The sequence below is a fragment of the Rhinoderma darwinii genome, chromosome 3, assembly GCF_050947455.1.
Source record: "Rhinoderma darwinii isolate aRhiDar2 chromosome 3, aRhiDar2.hap1, whole genome shotgun sequence".
In the NCBI taxonomy this organism is placed as follows: Eukaryota; Metazoa; Chordata; class Amphibia; order Anura; family Rhinodermatidae; genus Rhinoderma; species Rhinoderma darwinii.
The window spans coordinates 163572796-163589577 of NC_134689.1; the positions used below are offsets into that span (position 1 = coordinate 163572796).

The 16782-nt window shown below is 41.6% G+C and overlaps 1 protein-coding gene across 1 annotated transcript in view; it reads left to right on the plus strand.

The window, feature by feature from the left end:
* ZDHHC17 (zDHHC palmitoyltransferase 17) overlaps positions 1-16782 on the plus strand; it is a 115225-nt gene that overhangs the window by 93072 nt on the left and 5371 nt on the right. Inside the window, exons 11-16 of the mRNA XM_075856997.1 lie at positions 6835-6959; positions 8210-8272; positions 8651-8744; positions 8939-9022; positions 13493-13650; positions 14961-15055. Of these exons, the coding sequence (XP_075713112.1) occupies positions 6835-6959; positions 8210-8272; positions 8651-8744; positions 8939-9022; positions 13493-13650; positions 14961-15055 (619 nt within the window). The remainder of the gene's footprint in view (positions 1-6834; positions 6960-8209; positions 8273-8650; positions 8745-8938; positions 9023-13492; positions 13651-14960; positions 15056-16782) is intronic.

Sequence of the window (16782 nt, forward strand, 5' to 3'; positions counted from 1 at the left end):
GGCCTCTGGTTGTCAGCCGTTTTTTAAAGCATCAAATGTTTTTTGATTTATTTTTTTTGGAGCTGATTTTCTATTGACACAATGAAAAACTACTTCAAAAAAGGCTCAAGAATTGGCATGCACTTCTTTTTACAGTGCTTTTTTTTACGCCCCCACTGCATGAAACACCCCGTCTGAACGAAACGCAGTTTTTCCCATTTGAAATCAATAAGCAGATGTTTATAGGTGTTAAGGTTCCGTTTTTCCAGGCGTTTTCCCAAGCGTTTACGCCCCAAAAAGCGCCTGAAAACACTGCATGTGATCATACCCTTACAGAGATATTGCAGTCCGATCCCATGTGATCCTTGCTTCAGGTTCCTGTTCTAATAAATAGCAAGGTTCTATATACTAGGCCCTAGGAGGCAAAGTGGTATTTACAATTTATGTACTGCTTCCATCATAGACCACAGGAGGCAGTATCATCTGTGTAATGAAACAAAATGTTTCCACTACTGAACAACTGATGACCTATCCACCAGATAGGTCATCCGTATATCATCGGTGCGAATCCGACACACGGACCCCGCACCGTTAAGCCGATCCGGCTGCCTCAGGGCACCGGACGTACTTGCCAGAAGCAGTTGGCTCCGGTCACTGAATAGCGGCCGAGCTGCAGCTCTACTCCTATTCAAGTCAATAGGAGCAGAGCTGCAATTCGGCAGCACGGCCGCTATGCTATATACGGAGCCAACTTCTTCCAGCACCGTACATCGCATAATGGGCAACAACATCCTTTGCCCGGAGGCAGCCGGAGCGGCATAACTGTGCGGGGTCTGTGTGTCGGACACACACCCATGATATACAGGTGACCTATCCGGTGAATAGGTCATGACTTGTCCAGTAGTGGACAATCCCTTTAAAGAGGTTGTCCAGGAAAAGGATGTTCGTGCTGGAAGCTGATGGCTCCGTTCACAGTATAGCGGCCATGCTGCAGTACTGCATCTCTGCTCCTATTCAATAGGAGCAGAGTTGCATTCCTGCAGCACGACCGCTTTGCAGTTTACGGAGCTATCTGCTTCGGACACAACGACTACATAACATTCGGTGCCCGGAAGCAGCCGGAACAGCTGATTGGTGTGGGGTCCTGGTGTCGGACACGCACCAATTATATACCTATCTATACTGTGGATAGGTAATCTGGTAATCCGTATGTAATACCGCCTTGTTCCCACACAACCCCTTTAATTATTGAAGAAGAAAAGATCTACTTAACGTCTGTCTTGCCACCAACTACGGCCGGTGACTCCTTTCCCATTCTTTTTTTAAACTCGTTTTATTGGAGAATTGTAGTACAAATGTAAATCTTATTTGGATAAAAACAAAATACAGGATATGTTGGAGAATGAATGAAACATATCAGGGTGATAAGGAATATACAAAGACTTAAACACTGGAGTCACAGCATATTCAAGGATATAGAGGCATTTGGCGAGTCTGACCATTTTGATTAAATTATTTCTTCCGACCACTGCCAGTGGAAGGGTGCTCCAAACCCTAAACTTGACCTTTTATATATTCCAATAGTGGCAAAACATTGGATACGTGATCATTCCTATGGTCTTTGTTAATAATTATAACCAGGTATTTAAAGAGGCTCTGTCACCAGATTATCAAATCCCTAACTCCTATTGCATGTGATCGGCGCTGCAATGTAGATAACCGTAACGGTTTTTTTTTGTTTTTGTTTTTTAAAAAAACGATCATTTTTGGCCACGTTATGAGCAATTTTATATTTATGCAAGTGAGCCTTTCTAATGGACAACTGGGCGTGTATTGTGTTGTTACCATCTGGGCGTGTTTACTTGTTTTACTAGCTGGGCATTGTGAATAGAAGTGTATGATGCTGACATATGATTCTGACATACACTTCTATTCACAACGCCCAGCTAGTAAAACAAGTAAACACGCCCAGATGTTACAAACACAAGACACGCCCAGTTGTCCATTAGAAAGGCTCATTTGCATAAATATAAAATTGCTCATAACTTGGCCAAAAATGATCGTTTAAAAACAAAACGTTACTGTTCTCTACATTGCAGCGCCGATCACATGCAATAGGAGATAGGGATTTGATAATCTGGTGACAGAGCCTCTTTAAATTAAGTTACCACCCGCAGGCCATGTGCATAGACTGACCATCCCATCCTCTGTAAGGGCATAAAAAAGGACTTACTCCAGTTCATTGGAAGTCTTCAGATAATTCTCTGGACTTCACAAGTTGTGATTGCCAATGGAAGAGAAACACTCGGTTGAGACATAAAAAGGACCATGTAGTCGGCATATAAACCAATTCTATTCCCCAAACAAATCCCTTTGTATTCAGAGTGCTGTCTTATCCGTATAGCTAATGGTTCAATAGCAAGGGCAAAGAGCAGGGGGAAAGGGGACATCATTGCCTAGTGCCTCTATGGAGACTGAAATATGGGGAAAGTATGCTATTTACTAGTATTTGTGCTCTTTTAGCCCCATATAAACGTGATACCCATCTAAGGCATTGTGGACCAAATCCAAACTGTTTCAAAGTCTCTTAACAAGTATAACCTTTCCATGGAATGCGGCCGACGCTGCACTAATGAGCGGCGGTTCAGGCACTGAAGACAGAACATGAGGGTGTTTTGCAGTGCGCCCGCCATGTTGTGGCTTCAGTGCCGTCGCTCATTAGTGCAGCGCCGGCCGCATTCCATCATCCTGACCCAGCGCACTTGTCAGGACTCAGGAGCGGGGCACCGGCTGTATCACACAGCCGCAGCCCCGCTCTCATACATTCATGTGTTACAATACTGAGCTGTGCATCTGCGCAGCTAAGTATCGAAATACATGAAATAACGGTATCGAACCGTTTGGGGATGCACAGTATCGAAACCCTATCGAAGTTTCGATGCATCGTGCATCCCTAAACAGGACTACTATAGTGGCATCTTACGTACTGTCTGGTAATTTTATTGATGCGTGATAGAACATAGAGCAGAGCGAGGGGATGAGATGATTGGCGTATTTATGGTATACCTCTATAGGGATCCCGTCTGGGCCCCATGCTTTCCCCCTAGACATATCTTTCAAGGCCTGCACTATTCTTCTTGCGTTATGTCGAGTTCTAGAGCTTCCCTACCTGCTACGTTCAGAGTATGTAATTATTTGTGAATGTTATACCGTCCATGTAGGACATTAAGCCGGTTAGGTCACAGGTGGATTGGGAAGCGTATAATTCCTTATAAAACTGCGCAAATGTCCCTGCTATTCTTGGGGAATCTGTCCGGCATCTACCCGAGTTATCCTGAATTTTCAGAATAGCTGGACTTTGGGAATTTTGGTGAATGAAATGAGCGAAGCGTTTACTGGACTGATTGCCCAACTCATTTGTCTGCTTTGCAAAAAATAGCTTTCTATTAGCTTTTTCCTGTAGAAGTAATAAGCATTTCCTTCCCGCCTGCAACCAGATATCTTTATTTGTGTTAGAGGAACAATGCATAGCTGATCCTACTAAGGCAGAGAATTGCACTGCCATATATCTCTCCTCTCTGGAAGATTCTCATTTCAAATAGGAAATAGTGGAGCGAAGGCACTATCTAAGATAGGCCTTCAAGGTTTCCCATAAAATACTAGAATCCTCAAATAGTCTGTGATCAAAGTTGAACACCTCCAGTTGATCCAGAATTCTATCCTGAGTACCTATCCGTGTCAGCCAGTAGGGGTGTATTTCACAACTCTTGGGCCATGGTGGGCCAGGGAGTATAAAGCTCGTCATCATGGGAGAGTGATGCAATGCTGCCCTTGGTCCGTAATATACAGACTCTACGAACGGTATCATGAGAGAATTGCCAATCATATAATATCTTCGGATTAGGATTAAGCTTTGGTTTTTGGGTATTTATATCTGAAAATATCAGTCCACCCTAATTCAATAAATAGGAAACCCAATACAGAAGGTCTGGAAAAAAATAAGAACAGAGTCGGGAGAATTCCAAAATCTATGTATAGTGCAGTCTACAACATGTTAAAGTCTCCCATTCCCAACACCTTAGCGGCCGGGAATGTCGCAGCAAAGGTAGCTGCCATTTGCAGAACCTGTAAAGACGCTGGCGGTGGAACGTACATACCCAATATAAACTAAGCAACATTTTCTATAAGCACATAAACAAAAACGTATATGCCTTCACGATCTATCTTAGTATGTATCACTTCCCATGGTAAAGACCTATGTACTAAAATGGAAATGCCCCTAGAATAAGAAGGGTAATGGAAGTGGCTAGACCACTGGACCCAAGGCCTGAGAATTGTTTTAATTTTGGCAGGTATTAAATGTGTTTCCTGAAGGCGCAATATATGAGGGTTAAATTGACGTATGTGTGTACACAGCATTGATCGCTTCTGCAGACTACCCATACACCTCACATTCCACGACATAACGGTTATAGAGGCCATTTGTAATAGGTACAACTCATGTGGAAACTGATTCCCATTTTCTGTAGGAATAAAAATTATCCCACACCTCTCCAATATGAGTTCTACTCAAACCGTGAAATTGGCATATGCATACATTTTGTACATATTCTCTAAGATTATATCATTCAGCCAAGGCACATTCTTGAACATGAAGAGAAAAGCAAACTTCAAAGAATATAACCAGTCTGGCAACGTAGGGAGATAAAATAGATAACATTGCCGGAGCATGCCTAAAACCATGGAACTAAGGTCTATGGAGGAAATCCTGTGCCATAAACCATCAAATAATACTTGCATAGGCAAGGTAAAGTTAAGGATATCTGCAGTATCCAGGCCCAGAGAGGGTCAAAACATCGAAAAGCAAAGTATCTTGTATTTGCCAAACGATGGGTCCAGCCGACCCGTGTCAGTCTCCTCTTAGGATACCTTCGTGATGCAAGTAATCGGAGAAAGTACTTTTCCAGATATTAAAGCAATTCGAGTAATCCAAAATAAGCCAAGAGGGTCAGTGTTCCAGTATATTAAGTTCTAAAAAAGACCTTTCCCATTCTCGTGAGTAGATTTTCTAATATATTGGAAAATGTTTTTGAGTGACATGAAGCGATTTATTTGGTTGGATATAATATTTAGATGGACATACAAGTTCCAATAGTACAGTTGTTATATCAGGCAGAAATATGGCATGGTGTGCTTGAATTGTTTTGAGGAAGGAAGGGGAGATTTGTGTGCTTCAGTTAAACAGGTATTCCCATCTCGAAAATGTATGGCACAGGAAATGCCATAAATGTTCGGTTGACATCCCACCTATGGAACCTGCACCTATCCTTAGAACGGAGCTCCCCTAACTCTCGGGTATGTTCACACGGCCTATTTTCAGACGTTTTTTGGGCCGAAAAACGGCCGAAAAATCGGAAGCAGAACGCCTCCAAACCTCTGCCCATTGATTTAGATGGGAAAACGGCGTGAAAAAGAAGTGCAGGACACTTCTTGGGACGTTTTTGGAGCCGTTTTCCATAGACTCTAGAAAAAAGCTCCAAAAACGGCCGTAAAAAACGCGAAAATCGCGAGTGGCACAAAAAACTTCTGAAAATCAGGAGCGGTTTTCTCTTGAAAACCGCTCCGTGTTTTGAGACGTTTTTGACTCTGCGTGTGAACATACCCTAAATGTTCCTACTGAATAACAAGCAGAGATTTTGAAAACATAATCAAATAGTTTGGAGAGACCTAAATAAAAACTTAAACCATTAAATACTATACATTCCCCAATGACTTTACAAAGAAAAAACATGTGACCGTGTTAAAGAGGGTCTGTCACCAGATTTTGCAACCCCTATCTGCTATTGCAGCAGATCGGCGCTGCAATGTAGATTACAGTAACGTTTTTATTTTTAAAAAACGAGCATTTTTGGCCAAGTTATGACCATTTTCGTATTTATGCAAATGAGGCTTGCAAAAGTACAACTGGGCGTGTTTACAGTAAAAGTCCAAGTGGGCGTGTATTATGTGCGTACATCGGGGCGTGTTTACTACTTTTACTAGCTGGGCTTTCTGATGAGAAGTATCATCCACTTCTCTTCAGAACGCCCAGCTTCTGGCAGTGCAGCACTGTGACGTCACTCACAGGTCCTGCATCGTGTCGGCACCAGAGGCTACAGATGATTCTGCAGCAGCATCGGCGTTTGCAGGTAAGTAGCTACATGGACTTACCTGCAAACGCCGATGCTGCTGCAGAATCATCTGTAGCCTCTGGTGCCGACACGATGCAGGACCTGTGAGTGACGTCACAGATCTGCACTGCCAGAAGCTGGGCGTTCTGAAGAGAAGTGGATGATACTTCTCATCAGAAAGCCCAGCTAGTAAAAGTAGTAAACACGCCCCGATGTACGCACATAATACACGCCCAGTTGTACTTTTACTTTTCAACACGCCCAGTTGTACTTTTGCAAGCCTCATTTGCATAAATACGAAAATGGTCATAACTTGGCCAAAAATGCTCGTTTTTTAAAAATAAAAGCGTTACTGTAATCTACATTGCAGCGCCGATCTGCTGCAATAGCAGATAGGGGTTGCAAAATCTGGTGACAGAGCCTCTTTAAAGGACAATTGTTCTGCTAAAATGTGTGGAATTATTCTTTCAGCGTATGATTATCTTATGACCGTGAAGGAACAGTGTTGAATTTTCTCATTGCTGTCTTGTCTGCTGTAATAATCACATTACTGATTCAATGTATACGGTCTCTTCTCTTACATAACTAGTCCATGGACCTTCCATGTGTTAGTAAATATGCCTTAAACAAATGAATGTTTTATTTTTTGCCTGTTACTTTGTTGCCCTTCCTTAATTTGTATCACATCTGAACTTTTTCTTCATCCATCTTCCGTTTTTGGCTAACAGTATTGCACTGTTTTACAATTTTGGCAAATCTTGGAAATCTGATCCAGGCATTATCAAGGCCACCGAGGAACAAAAGAAAAAGGTAAAATCAAATCTAGTTGGTCTTACAGGGGGGAGGATTGTGGACTGGGAACTCTTCCATCTTTATTTTTGGCCCTGTCCACAGCTGGTTGTCATTTACAGCTTCTGAGCAAGAAAAGGTCTGAGTGTTGCTGCATGGGACTGCAAGAAGCCTCCAAAAAATAACAATATATATGACATCAATCAGTAAGTAGAATCCAGCATCCAAAATGAAAATTCATAACATACTTTTATTGAAGCGTTGAGATGAAGATCCAAAGTTGGACATCGATAATCCACTTGTTTCAGGCTTGGCAACGTGCTATGACTAAGTTTGAAATGTGTGGGTGGAGGGATTACCGGTGTACGACTTTGGATCTTAAGCTCAATGCTTCAATAAAAGTGCGTTTTTAATCTTTATTTTAGATGCTGGATTCTACTTATGCTTGAGTATAACCGTCTTGCTAAACACCTCCTTTGTCTCCTGACATTATCCCCGTGGGAACTGTGCTTTCTTTTGTGCGGTATATGTGACATCATCGCCAGTGGTGGGCAGGGGGGGGGGGGGTGACCTACTTTGGCTTGAGAGGATAACCGAGGAGGATTGCAAGAAATAAAATAATGAATGTGATTATCCTTCTGTTATCCTAGCTGTGTTTACTTGTAGATTACGGATTGCAGATCTCGATGGCTTTAGCTTCATCTCCACACGGACATTTGATGGCTCTGTACAGCAGCAGAGTTTACCTGAACCGTAATAGGGCACCTATAGACATCTATGCTGTCCTAATGTACCTTTTTTACATCTTTCAATCTGATACAGATGTGTTTAATGTGGAATTCGATCTGAAGGAATTAGATAGAATAAAACTGGCAAAAATGCCTTATTACAGAGCTATAATAACCCTGTAATATGGCTCTTCAAGGAGGACCATACAGCAGCGCACACCGTGCCCATGGCTCCATGTGCATGAGGTGTGAACCCCTTAGCACAAAATGGCGCACATATATGTCATCGACAGGATGTAGTTCCCACACAATGCCATAGATGTATTCTCATCTCTGATCGTGCGGGTACAACAGCTGTGTCTGCACGATCAGGAGTTAGTGTGGCTCTGGTTGACAGCCACACTTCTGCACTAAAGGACGGGATCGGAAAAAAATGAATATTTTGTTAAACTGTATAATTTTTGTTGATTTGAGGTGTTTTGTTTTTTACTGAAATGATGTACGTCTTAGGTTATTAAATGTTTGGTTATTTGTCATTATTAGACAATTGTAGAGCTTGCTGAAACTGGCAGCCTGGATCTGAGTATATTCTGCAGTACCTGTTTGGTGAGTATATGCCATTACATGAGAAATAAAAGCCCTGTCCCTACAAGAAAAAAGTATTTATTGAGAAGGGAAAGTATTTATGTCTAGACAAAACCTACACAAATATGAGAACAAGCCCTTTCATTGTTATTGTGCCGACAGCAATTCTAGAATTATACTTTTTCTAAAAACTCGAAGATTCACTTTTATAATGTGATAGGAAAATGCTTAGATCTAGATGACGTCGGAACTGTCACCATAGAGTAATATAGATCTGACCCGAATAAATTCTGATCTGTGACATTACTGCTGCTTCACTCTGTATTGCAGATAACCATAGTACTGTATTCAACACACGTGTCCATAACAAAGCGTCTTCTAATGCATTTCTATTTACAGATAAGAAAACCAGTGAGATCTAAGCACTGTGGGATTTGCAATCGTTGTATAGCAAAGTTTGACCACCACTGTCCTTGGGTTGGTAACTGTGTAGGTATGTAGCAGAACATACATTCAAGATTTTCCATTTTAAATATTGTCATTTGTGCTGAAAAATTCCATTGATCTTAGAAAAAAATTGTAACCATTTATTGATCAGAATAAGTTAATCGATACTTTTAAATGGTTTGTTTACTTAAAACGCAACCTTGTTGGCATCCTAACACATCTCTGTGTGTATTTATCTAGGTGCCGGAAATCATCGCTATTTCATGGGATACCTGTTTTTCCTGCTCTGCATGATTTGTTGGATGATTTATGGGTGCATTTCCTGTGAGTATACATGGATTTCCTTTTCGGCTGAAGAAAAACTGAAAACAAATTTCTTCATTAACAACCTGTTTGACACCCTTAATTTTTAGTTCATGCGTGTTTAACCGGTCCCTGACCGCTCACTGTAAATTCACATTGGCGCTTGCTGGGCTCTGTGCAGCGCCGACATAAATTCACAGTGAGCGTTAACAGAGCGATCGGGTGTCTCAGAGTAGTTCTGACATCCGGATCGCGCTGTTAATTACCTGCCTCTGGTCCCGGAGACATGATCGGTACCTGATTGGTTGTAGCAACAAACTTTCCTGGGGACCGTGTGCAGATGTTGCCATTGGTTGTCATGGCAACCAGAGGCCATACAATGGTCTCCGGGTCTGCCATACATGGAAGCCTATGAGGCCCAGCCGGCGTAGTTCTAATAAATTTTGCAATAAATTTTTCAAGAGACCTGTGGGGTCTAAATGCTCACTATACCCCTAGAAGGATTCCTCAAGGGGTGTAGTTTCCCAAATGGGGCCACTTTTGGGGTGTTTCCACTGTTTTGTCCCCTCAAGGGCTTTGCAAATGCGACATGGCACCCGACAACCATTCCAGCTAAATTTGAGCTCCAAAAGCCAAATAGCGCTCCTTTCCCTCGAAGCCCTGCCGTGGGTCCAAACAGCAGTTTATTACCACATATAAGGTATTGCCGTAATCAGGAGAAAACGCTTTACAAATGTTGCGGTGCTTTTTCTCCTTTATTCCTTGTAAAAATGTAAAATTTCTGTTTTTTTTCAGAAAAAAAGTAGCTTTTCATTTTCACGGTCTGATTCCACTAAATTCAGCAAAAAAAAAACTGGGGTCAAAATGCCAACTATACCCCTAGAAAAATTCTTTGGGGGGGTGTAGTTTCCAAAATGGGGTTTCCACTGTTTTGGTCCCTCGAGGGCATTGCAAATGTGACATGGCATGAAAAACCATTCCAGCAAAATCTGTGCTCCAAAATCCAAATGGCGCTCCTTCTCTTCTGAGCACTGGCGTAGGTCCAAACAACCGTTTATTACCACATATGCACCCCATAATTGCTTTCCAAATTTTGGGGTTTCTTTTATGCTTTCTTTCTTTTTTTTTTACAAGGATTAATTTCTGTTTTTTCAGAAAAAAAGTAGATTTTCATTTTCACAGACTAACTCCGTTAAATATAGCAAAAGGTCTGTGGGATCAATATGCTAACTATACACCTAGATAAATTCCTTGAGGGGTGTAGTTTCCAAAAGAGTGTCACTTTTGGGACTTTCCACTGTTTTGTCACCACAAGACCTCTTCAGGCCTGACATGGTGCCTAAAATATATTCTAAAAAAAGAGGCCCCAAAATCCACTAGGTGCTCCTTTTTCCTCTGAGGCCGGTGTTTCAGTCCATTAGCACACTAGGGCCTAATGTGGGATATTTCGAAAAACTGCAGAATCTGGGCAATAAATATTGAGTTGCATTCCCTAGTAAAACTTTCAGTGTTATAGAAAATATATATTACAAATGAATTTCGGCAAAAAAATGAAATTTTAAATTTCCCCTCTGCTAAATGCCTGTGAAACGCCTAAAGGGTTAAGAAACTTTCTGAATGCTGTTTTGAATACTTTGAGGGGTGCAGTTTTTAAAATGAGGTGATATATTGGGTCTATCGAATATATAGGGCCCTCAAAGCCACTTCAGAACTGAACTGGTCCCTGACAAAATAGCCTTTTGAAATTTTCTTGTAAATGTGAGAAATTGCTGCTGAAGTTCTAAGCCTTGTAACGTCCTAGAAAAATATAATGACTTGACAAAAACGATGCAAACATAAAGTAGACATATGGGAAATGTTAACTAGTAACTATTGTGTGGTATTACTATCTGTTTTACAAGCAGATACATTTTAATTTAGAAAAATGCTAACTTTTGCAAATTTTCTCCAAATTTTGGTGTTTATTACAATTAAATCCTGAATTTATCGACTAAAATTTTCCACAAATATAAAGTACGATATGTCACGAGATAACATTCTCAGAATCGCTTGGATAGGTAAAAGCATTCCAAAGTTATTACCACATAAAGTAACACATGTCCGATTTGAAAACATTGGGCTGGCCTCAAGGGCCAAAACAGGCTCAGTCCTGAAGGGGTTAATGGCTATATTTTCTTATTCTACAATACGGTTTCAATATTTGTTCAGCATTTTCTAACATTTCTGGTGAGATATTTTATGTGGGTTTGTAATTAGATCAGCCATAGTGAATACTGCCCCGTGTTGGAATTTTATCATATCTCACCTCTGTGTGATCACAGAAATGTTATTTGATCAATCTCATCGGGTGACCTTTGGGAATACCAGCAGTAATCCAGAAGGTGGCACCGCTACTTCCTGCGTAATACACACACATTTACTGTGTATTGTGTATATAACCATTGAAAACCGCAGAAGTCATTCAACTTCTGCCCTCTCTATTGCCTGTCATGTCACTAACCACCAGATTTCAGATCCGCATGATTATTTGGTACAGAAATTTAACTGCGCGAACAAAGGCCCTGATGTTAGAACAGTGATTTCCAATGTACTTAGAATAGAGATACTCTCATAATTAAAATATCTAATCTCGATGCACCCCATACACTCATTTTTACTTTGAAGAAATACATTCTATAATAAATTGCTAAAGATTTGTTGAATGCTTTGCCTGCCCCGATGCAAGCATCATTGAGCATACACATTTTGCCATTTTTACAGTACAAGTTACAACACTTGCTGCTGTTTTCTTCTGGGGAAACACCTGAGCACCTTCCAAGAAACGCTGGTTAAACACTGGAGCGGATTTACTATGGTGTCTGGTAGGGTTGCACGATGCATCGAAACTGCGATACTCTGCACCCTGAAACGGTTCGATACCGTTATTTCATGTATTTTGATACTAAGCTGTGCCGCCACACAGCTTAGTATAGTAACACATGAATCTATGAGAGCGGGGCTGCGGCTGCATGATAGTCATCGCCCCGCTCCTGAGTCGTAACAAGTGCATTCGGTCAGCATGAGGTAATGCGGCCGGCGCTGCACTAATTAGCGCCGGCACTGAAAACAGAACATGGCGGGCACACTGCAAAACACCCCCATGTTCTGTCTTCAGTGCCTGTGCTCATTAGTGCAGCGCCGGACGCATCACCTCCTGCTGACCGCTCGCACACTTGTTGAAAGGAGGGGGTCAATGGCTGTATTACACAGCCGCAGCCCCGTTCTAACTGCAGAGATCAGAGAAATGTCTCATCTCCGCCTTTATTCCCCTGAATGCTGCGATCAAAGCTGACCGCAGCATTCAAGGGGTGTATGAGGAGGGGGGATGCCCTTTGGATCTTGTCTCAAGGAATCCCTGTGACGCGATCGAGGGACATACCATATATGGGCACACAGCCAAGGGTCCATTGAAGGACCCCAGGGCTGTCTGACCATATTTCCTGTTAGGGCATACTTCGGTATGTCCTAATATCTGCCTGTGTACTATCAGTATATAGATATATGCCAGTACATTGAAGTTTAAAAAAAATAAATAATAGGTCATGTTAAGTTAAAAAAAAACTCATTTTTTACAATAAATATAATCTCAATACATAAAATCTATACATATTCGGTATCGTCGCGACCGTAATACATTTATAGCGTCATTCATGTTTATGCTGTTATAAAATAAAAACCTGCTTTCACGTATTAATGTCAGGCACGAGGTGTTGTGAATTTTGAACCTCCATGTGCCTCACATTAACAGAAATTAACCCCATCATGTACCTCACACATTAACCCAATGTTGTCCATTATGACTGTGAGAAACATGATGGGGTTAATTACTATTTATGTAACTAGAAAGTGTCCACGTTTGTCGCAATATCGATGTTTGCCTCACTAGACACTTTTTAAAAGTGTTCCCAAAAGGGGGCTTGTTTTAGTGGGAAAGGGAGCGTGACTAAAAATGTGCCAATGTGAGACAAAAAATGTGCACAAAATTCTGGTTGCAAAATAGGACAAATCAAAGTGGTGTAAGGAAGAAAAAAGTGTTTAACAGGTCATGCAAGATGCACTAAAATGATCATGCATCATGCAACGCTGTGATCAATTTGGTTCATTTTGTGCCTAACACGCCATTCGTAAATGTGGGCCATTGTGTTAGAATATGGCATCAGTGGGGTTCCAGAAGTTGGGACCCCATTCGATTGCCAGAATAAAGGGACCTCGAGTTCATACCACTTGAGCTCCACATCTCTTAAACACTCATTTATGTTCCATGGAATTCCAGGAACACATGAAAATCCCAAAGTCAAAGCTTAAGAGGCACAGTAGATTATAGGGCCCCTTCATTCTGATGAATGCCTAGAATCCCATGGACACTTGCCAATAATCGCTAATGACATGTTAAAAATGGAGCTTACACATTTGTTTCAACAAAGTAATATATTTCCGGTTTTACTTTTATAGATTGGGGAATACACTGTGACACTACATACAGTAAGGATGGATTCTGGACATATGTGACTCAGATTGCTACCTGTTCACCCTGGATGTTCTGGATGTTTCTCAATAGTGTGTTTCACTTAATGTGGGTCGCTGTATTATTGATGTGTCAAATGTACCAGGTAAGGCCCTTCAGTTCTGTTTCCTGACATATAGGAGAATGTTGGCCGATTAATCAGTCCTAAGTCCCCCAAGCAAAGCCAGACATGCATGATGTTTCAGTAGGTCAGAGGGGTTTAAGATGCTACCATACACCTTTTTTTCATATAGAGTTGAGTAGTGTTCTTTCTGAAATAACTATCTGGACAATATAGGCTTTCCAATTAAATCCGCCAATAATGTGTGCCCGTAATCACGGCCCGCGGGTACGGCCGGCCGCCGACTGCCACCCACATTTTCGGGCCGTGCTCCCATACAAAGTATGGAAGCACGGCCCACAAAATGAAAAAGAACGGACATGTTCCATAATTTTCGGAACATTTCTACGGCACGGACACCCATCCGTAGCGATACGGAATTGTGTCTGCGTACAATGGAAGTGAATGGGTCCGTTTTTTTACGGTTATGTGCATGGGGCCTTAGAGAAAAGTTAAGGGAGGACACCTATCTATATTCAATGATCAAATATAGGATTAAAACGTACAACGCCACTGATCTTCTTTAGTCACAAGATGCAGCACATCGGCCAGTCTGTCAGGTGATTTCTTCTGACAAATTATTGATCTACTTCATAATTACCATAATATAATTCATATATAGACTTGTGAGAACTCTGGCCAATATAGCGGTCTTTACAGCTTTCATAGTTTGTGGTCACCCTGCTTTCCCGGGATGGCAGATTTGTCATGGACATGATATGTAACCTGCCAAAAGAGTATTTTAAAGGGGTTGTCCACTCAGGATAACTTCCTATCCATATGCCCTGTTTGTGCAGATGGATACAATTGAGACTGGGTGATCGTTCTCTGAGAGGATCCAGCTCTGGAGGGTTCATGGCAACCATATTACTCATTGAAATTTCTCATCGCCTTCTATGGCTATGTAGGACATGTGGGAAGCTCCAGCAGTCCTCACGTTGGACTGTTGGAAAATACATGAGACAAATGGATACAGTCTAATCCAGGATTTCTGAAATCAGAAATGGGTGTTTTGTCAATCTGTATTATATACTTTCGGCCCACCACCTGCTTTCTGACTACTCCACCTAATCTCCTTGTCTACTTCCCCTTACTTCTCCCTTGTTTCTTTTTAAACAATTACCAAACCTACACTTACTTCTCCATTTTATTTTCTAACCCTACACATTTCCTATTTCACAGTGGCCTTGATTCAGTTCTATTCCAGCTACATTACATGTAGTAATAATTGTCTGCATCCAAATCCTTAATATATAATCTGAAGGCCATTAATGGGTTACTTGTGTTCTTTACAGATATCCTGTTTGGGAATTACTACAAATGAACGGATGAATGCCAGGAGATATAAACACTTCAAAGTCACAACTACTTCTATCGAAAGCCCTTTCAAGTAAGAAGATCTTTCATTCCTTATTTCTCATATTAAAGGGGTTGTCCAGTCAAAAGATAGTGATGTCCTGTCCTGAGGATATGCCAGCGATTTCTTATGACTGAACAACCCATTAAAGGTATACGGAATACATTCCGCTAGCACTGGCCTCACACCAACGTGGTTAACTGCTGTTTATTCCTTTTTTACCTATGTTTTTACTACTGTGGTTTACCTGGTATGATCTCTAGGTTATAAGAAGGCTTCAACCTGATCAGTCGGATACTACTGCATGCTACATTCCTCAAGAGGTTATAAGGGTATGGTGGGGGGGAATGACTTGCATTGGGGCTGGTATATGGACATTAGTGAAAATATTTGCAAAGCCGAGTGATTGGAGAGAGCTTTGTATATTAGTGTACAGGATTTTTATTGGTATTCGCTGGGTGATGGTCATCCAGGGAAGGGACTTTAGTAAAGATTGCGGAGGTGCTAGTGTATTTGGTGATAGAGTACAGAACATGCTGTTCCAGTAGTCCGTTTTCAATCCCATACACTAATGGGGTTCATCAGGTTTCCGTCACGGGTTGCAGTATTTATAAAGGCATGAATAGCGCTTGAGACTACGCTATTCTTGCGATTTAAAAATCTGAAACCCCTGACAGCCAAAAACCGCTTATGTAAACAGAGTTTTAGACAGTTAGAATTCATCATATGTTTAGGTTTTATCCATGTTGTTTGGCGAGAGAAGATCTGAAAGAATAGAATGACTAAACAATCAGAAAAACATATAGCTGATATTGGAAATCATAAGAGTTTAACCCTTTCCCGTCGCTTCACCGGAGAGTTACGTCGGGAAAGGGTTTTTAAAAATGGCGCCGGCTCAGAAGCCGAGCGGGTGCCATAGCCACCGGGTCTCTGCTGTGTTACACAGCATTAACCCCGCAGCAATGCTTGCGATCAGAGACATCTCTGATCACAAGTATTTTACCCCTCGTGTGCCAGTGTCAGAAGTGATCACCGGCATCTGAGCGGTTTTCACTTTCTCCTTGCTCCCGGTCACCAACTTCTGCGCGGCGAGATTGCGGGAGCCGGTGTGCTCCTCTAGCAACTTCGGAGCCTTGTGAACGCTCCCAGCCCTGTTTCTGTCAAACTTTTTTTTAAAGGTTCTAAAACATACCAAAAAAAAACTATATAAATTTGGTGTCACTGTGATCATACTGACCCGCAGAATAAAGGTAACATTTCATTTTCACCGTACAGTGAACACCGTAAAAACAAAACCCATAAGAAAATGGCAAAACTGCTGATTTTTTTTTCAATTCCACCCCATTCTGAATTCTTTACAGCTTCCCAGTACATCACACATAATATTAAATAATGACATTAGAAAGTAAAATTTGTCCCGTCAAAATTAAGCCCTCATATGGCTGTGTCAACGAAAAAAGAAATAAAGTTAATGACTTTTTGGAGGCGGGGAGGTAAAAACAAAAGCATAAAGATTAAAATTAGTCTGGTCCTGAAAGGGTTAAAGGGGGTTTTCCAGGCAATAACAATTGATGGCCTATCCTCAGCATAGGCCATCAATAGCTGATGGATCGGGGTCCGATTCCCGGTACCCCCCGCCAATCGGCTATTTTGAAGTGGCCGCATCGCTCGTACGAGCGCTGCTTCCCCTTCATTTCTTCTTGCTCACTGTGAATCGTTGACACGGATGCAGCGGTGATTCACAGGTAATGCAGCCTTCT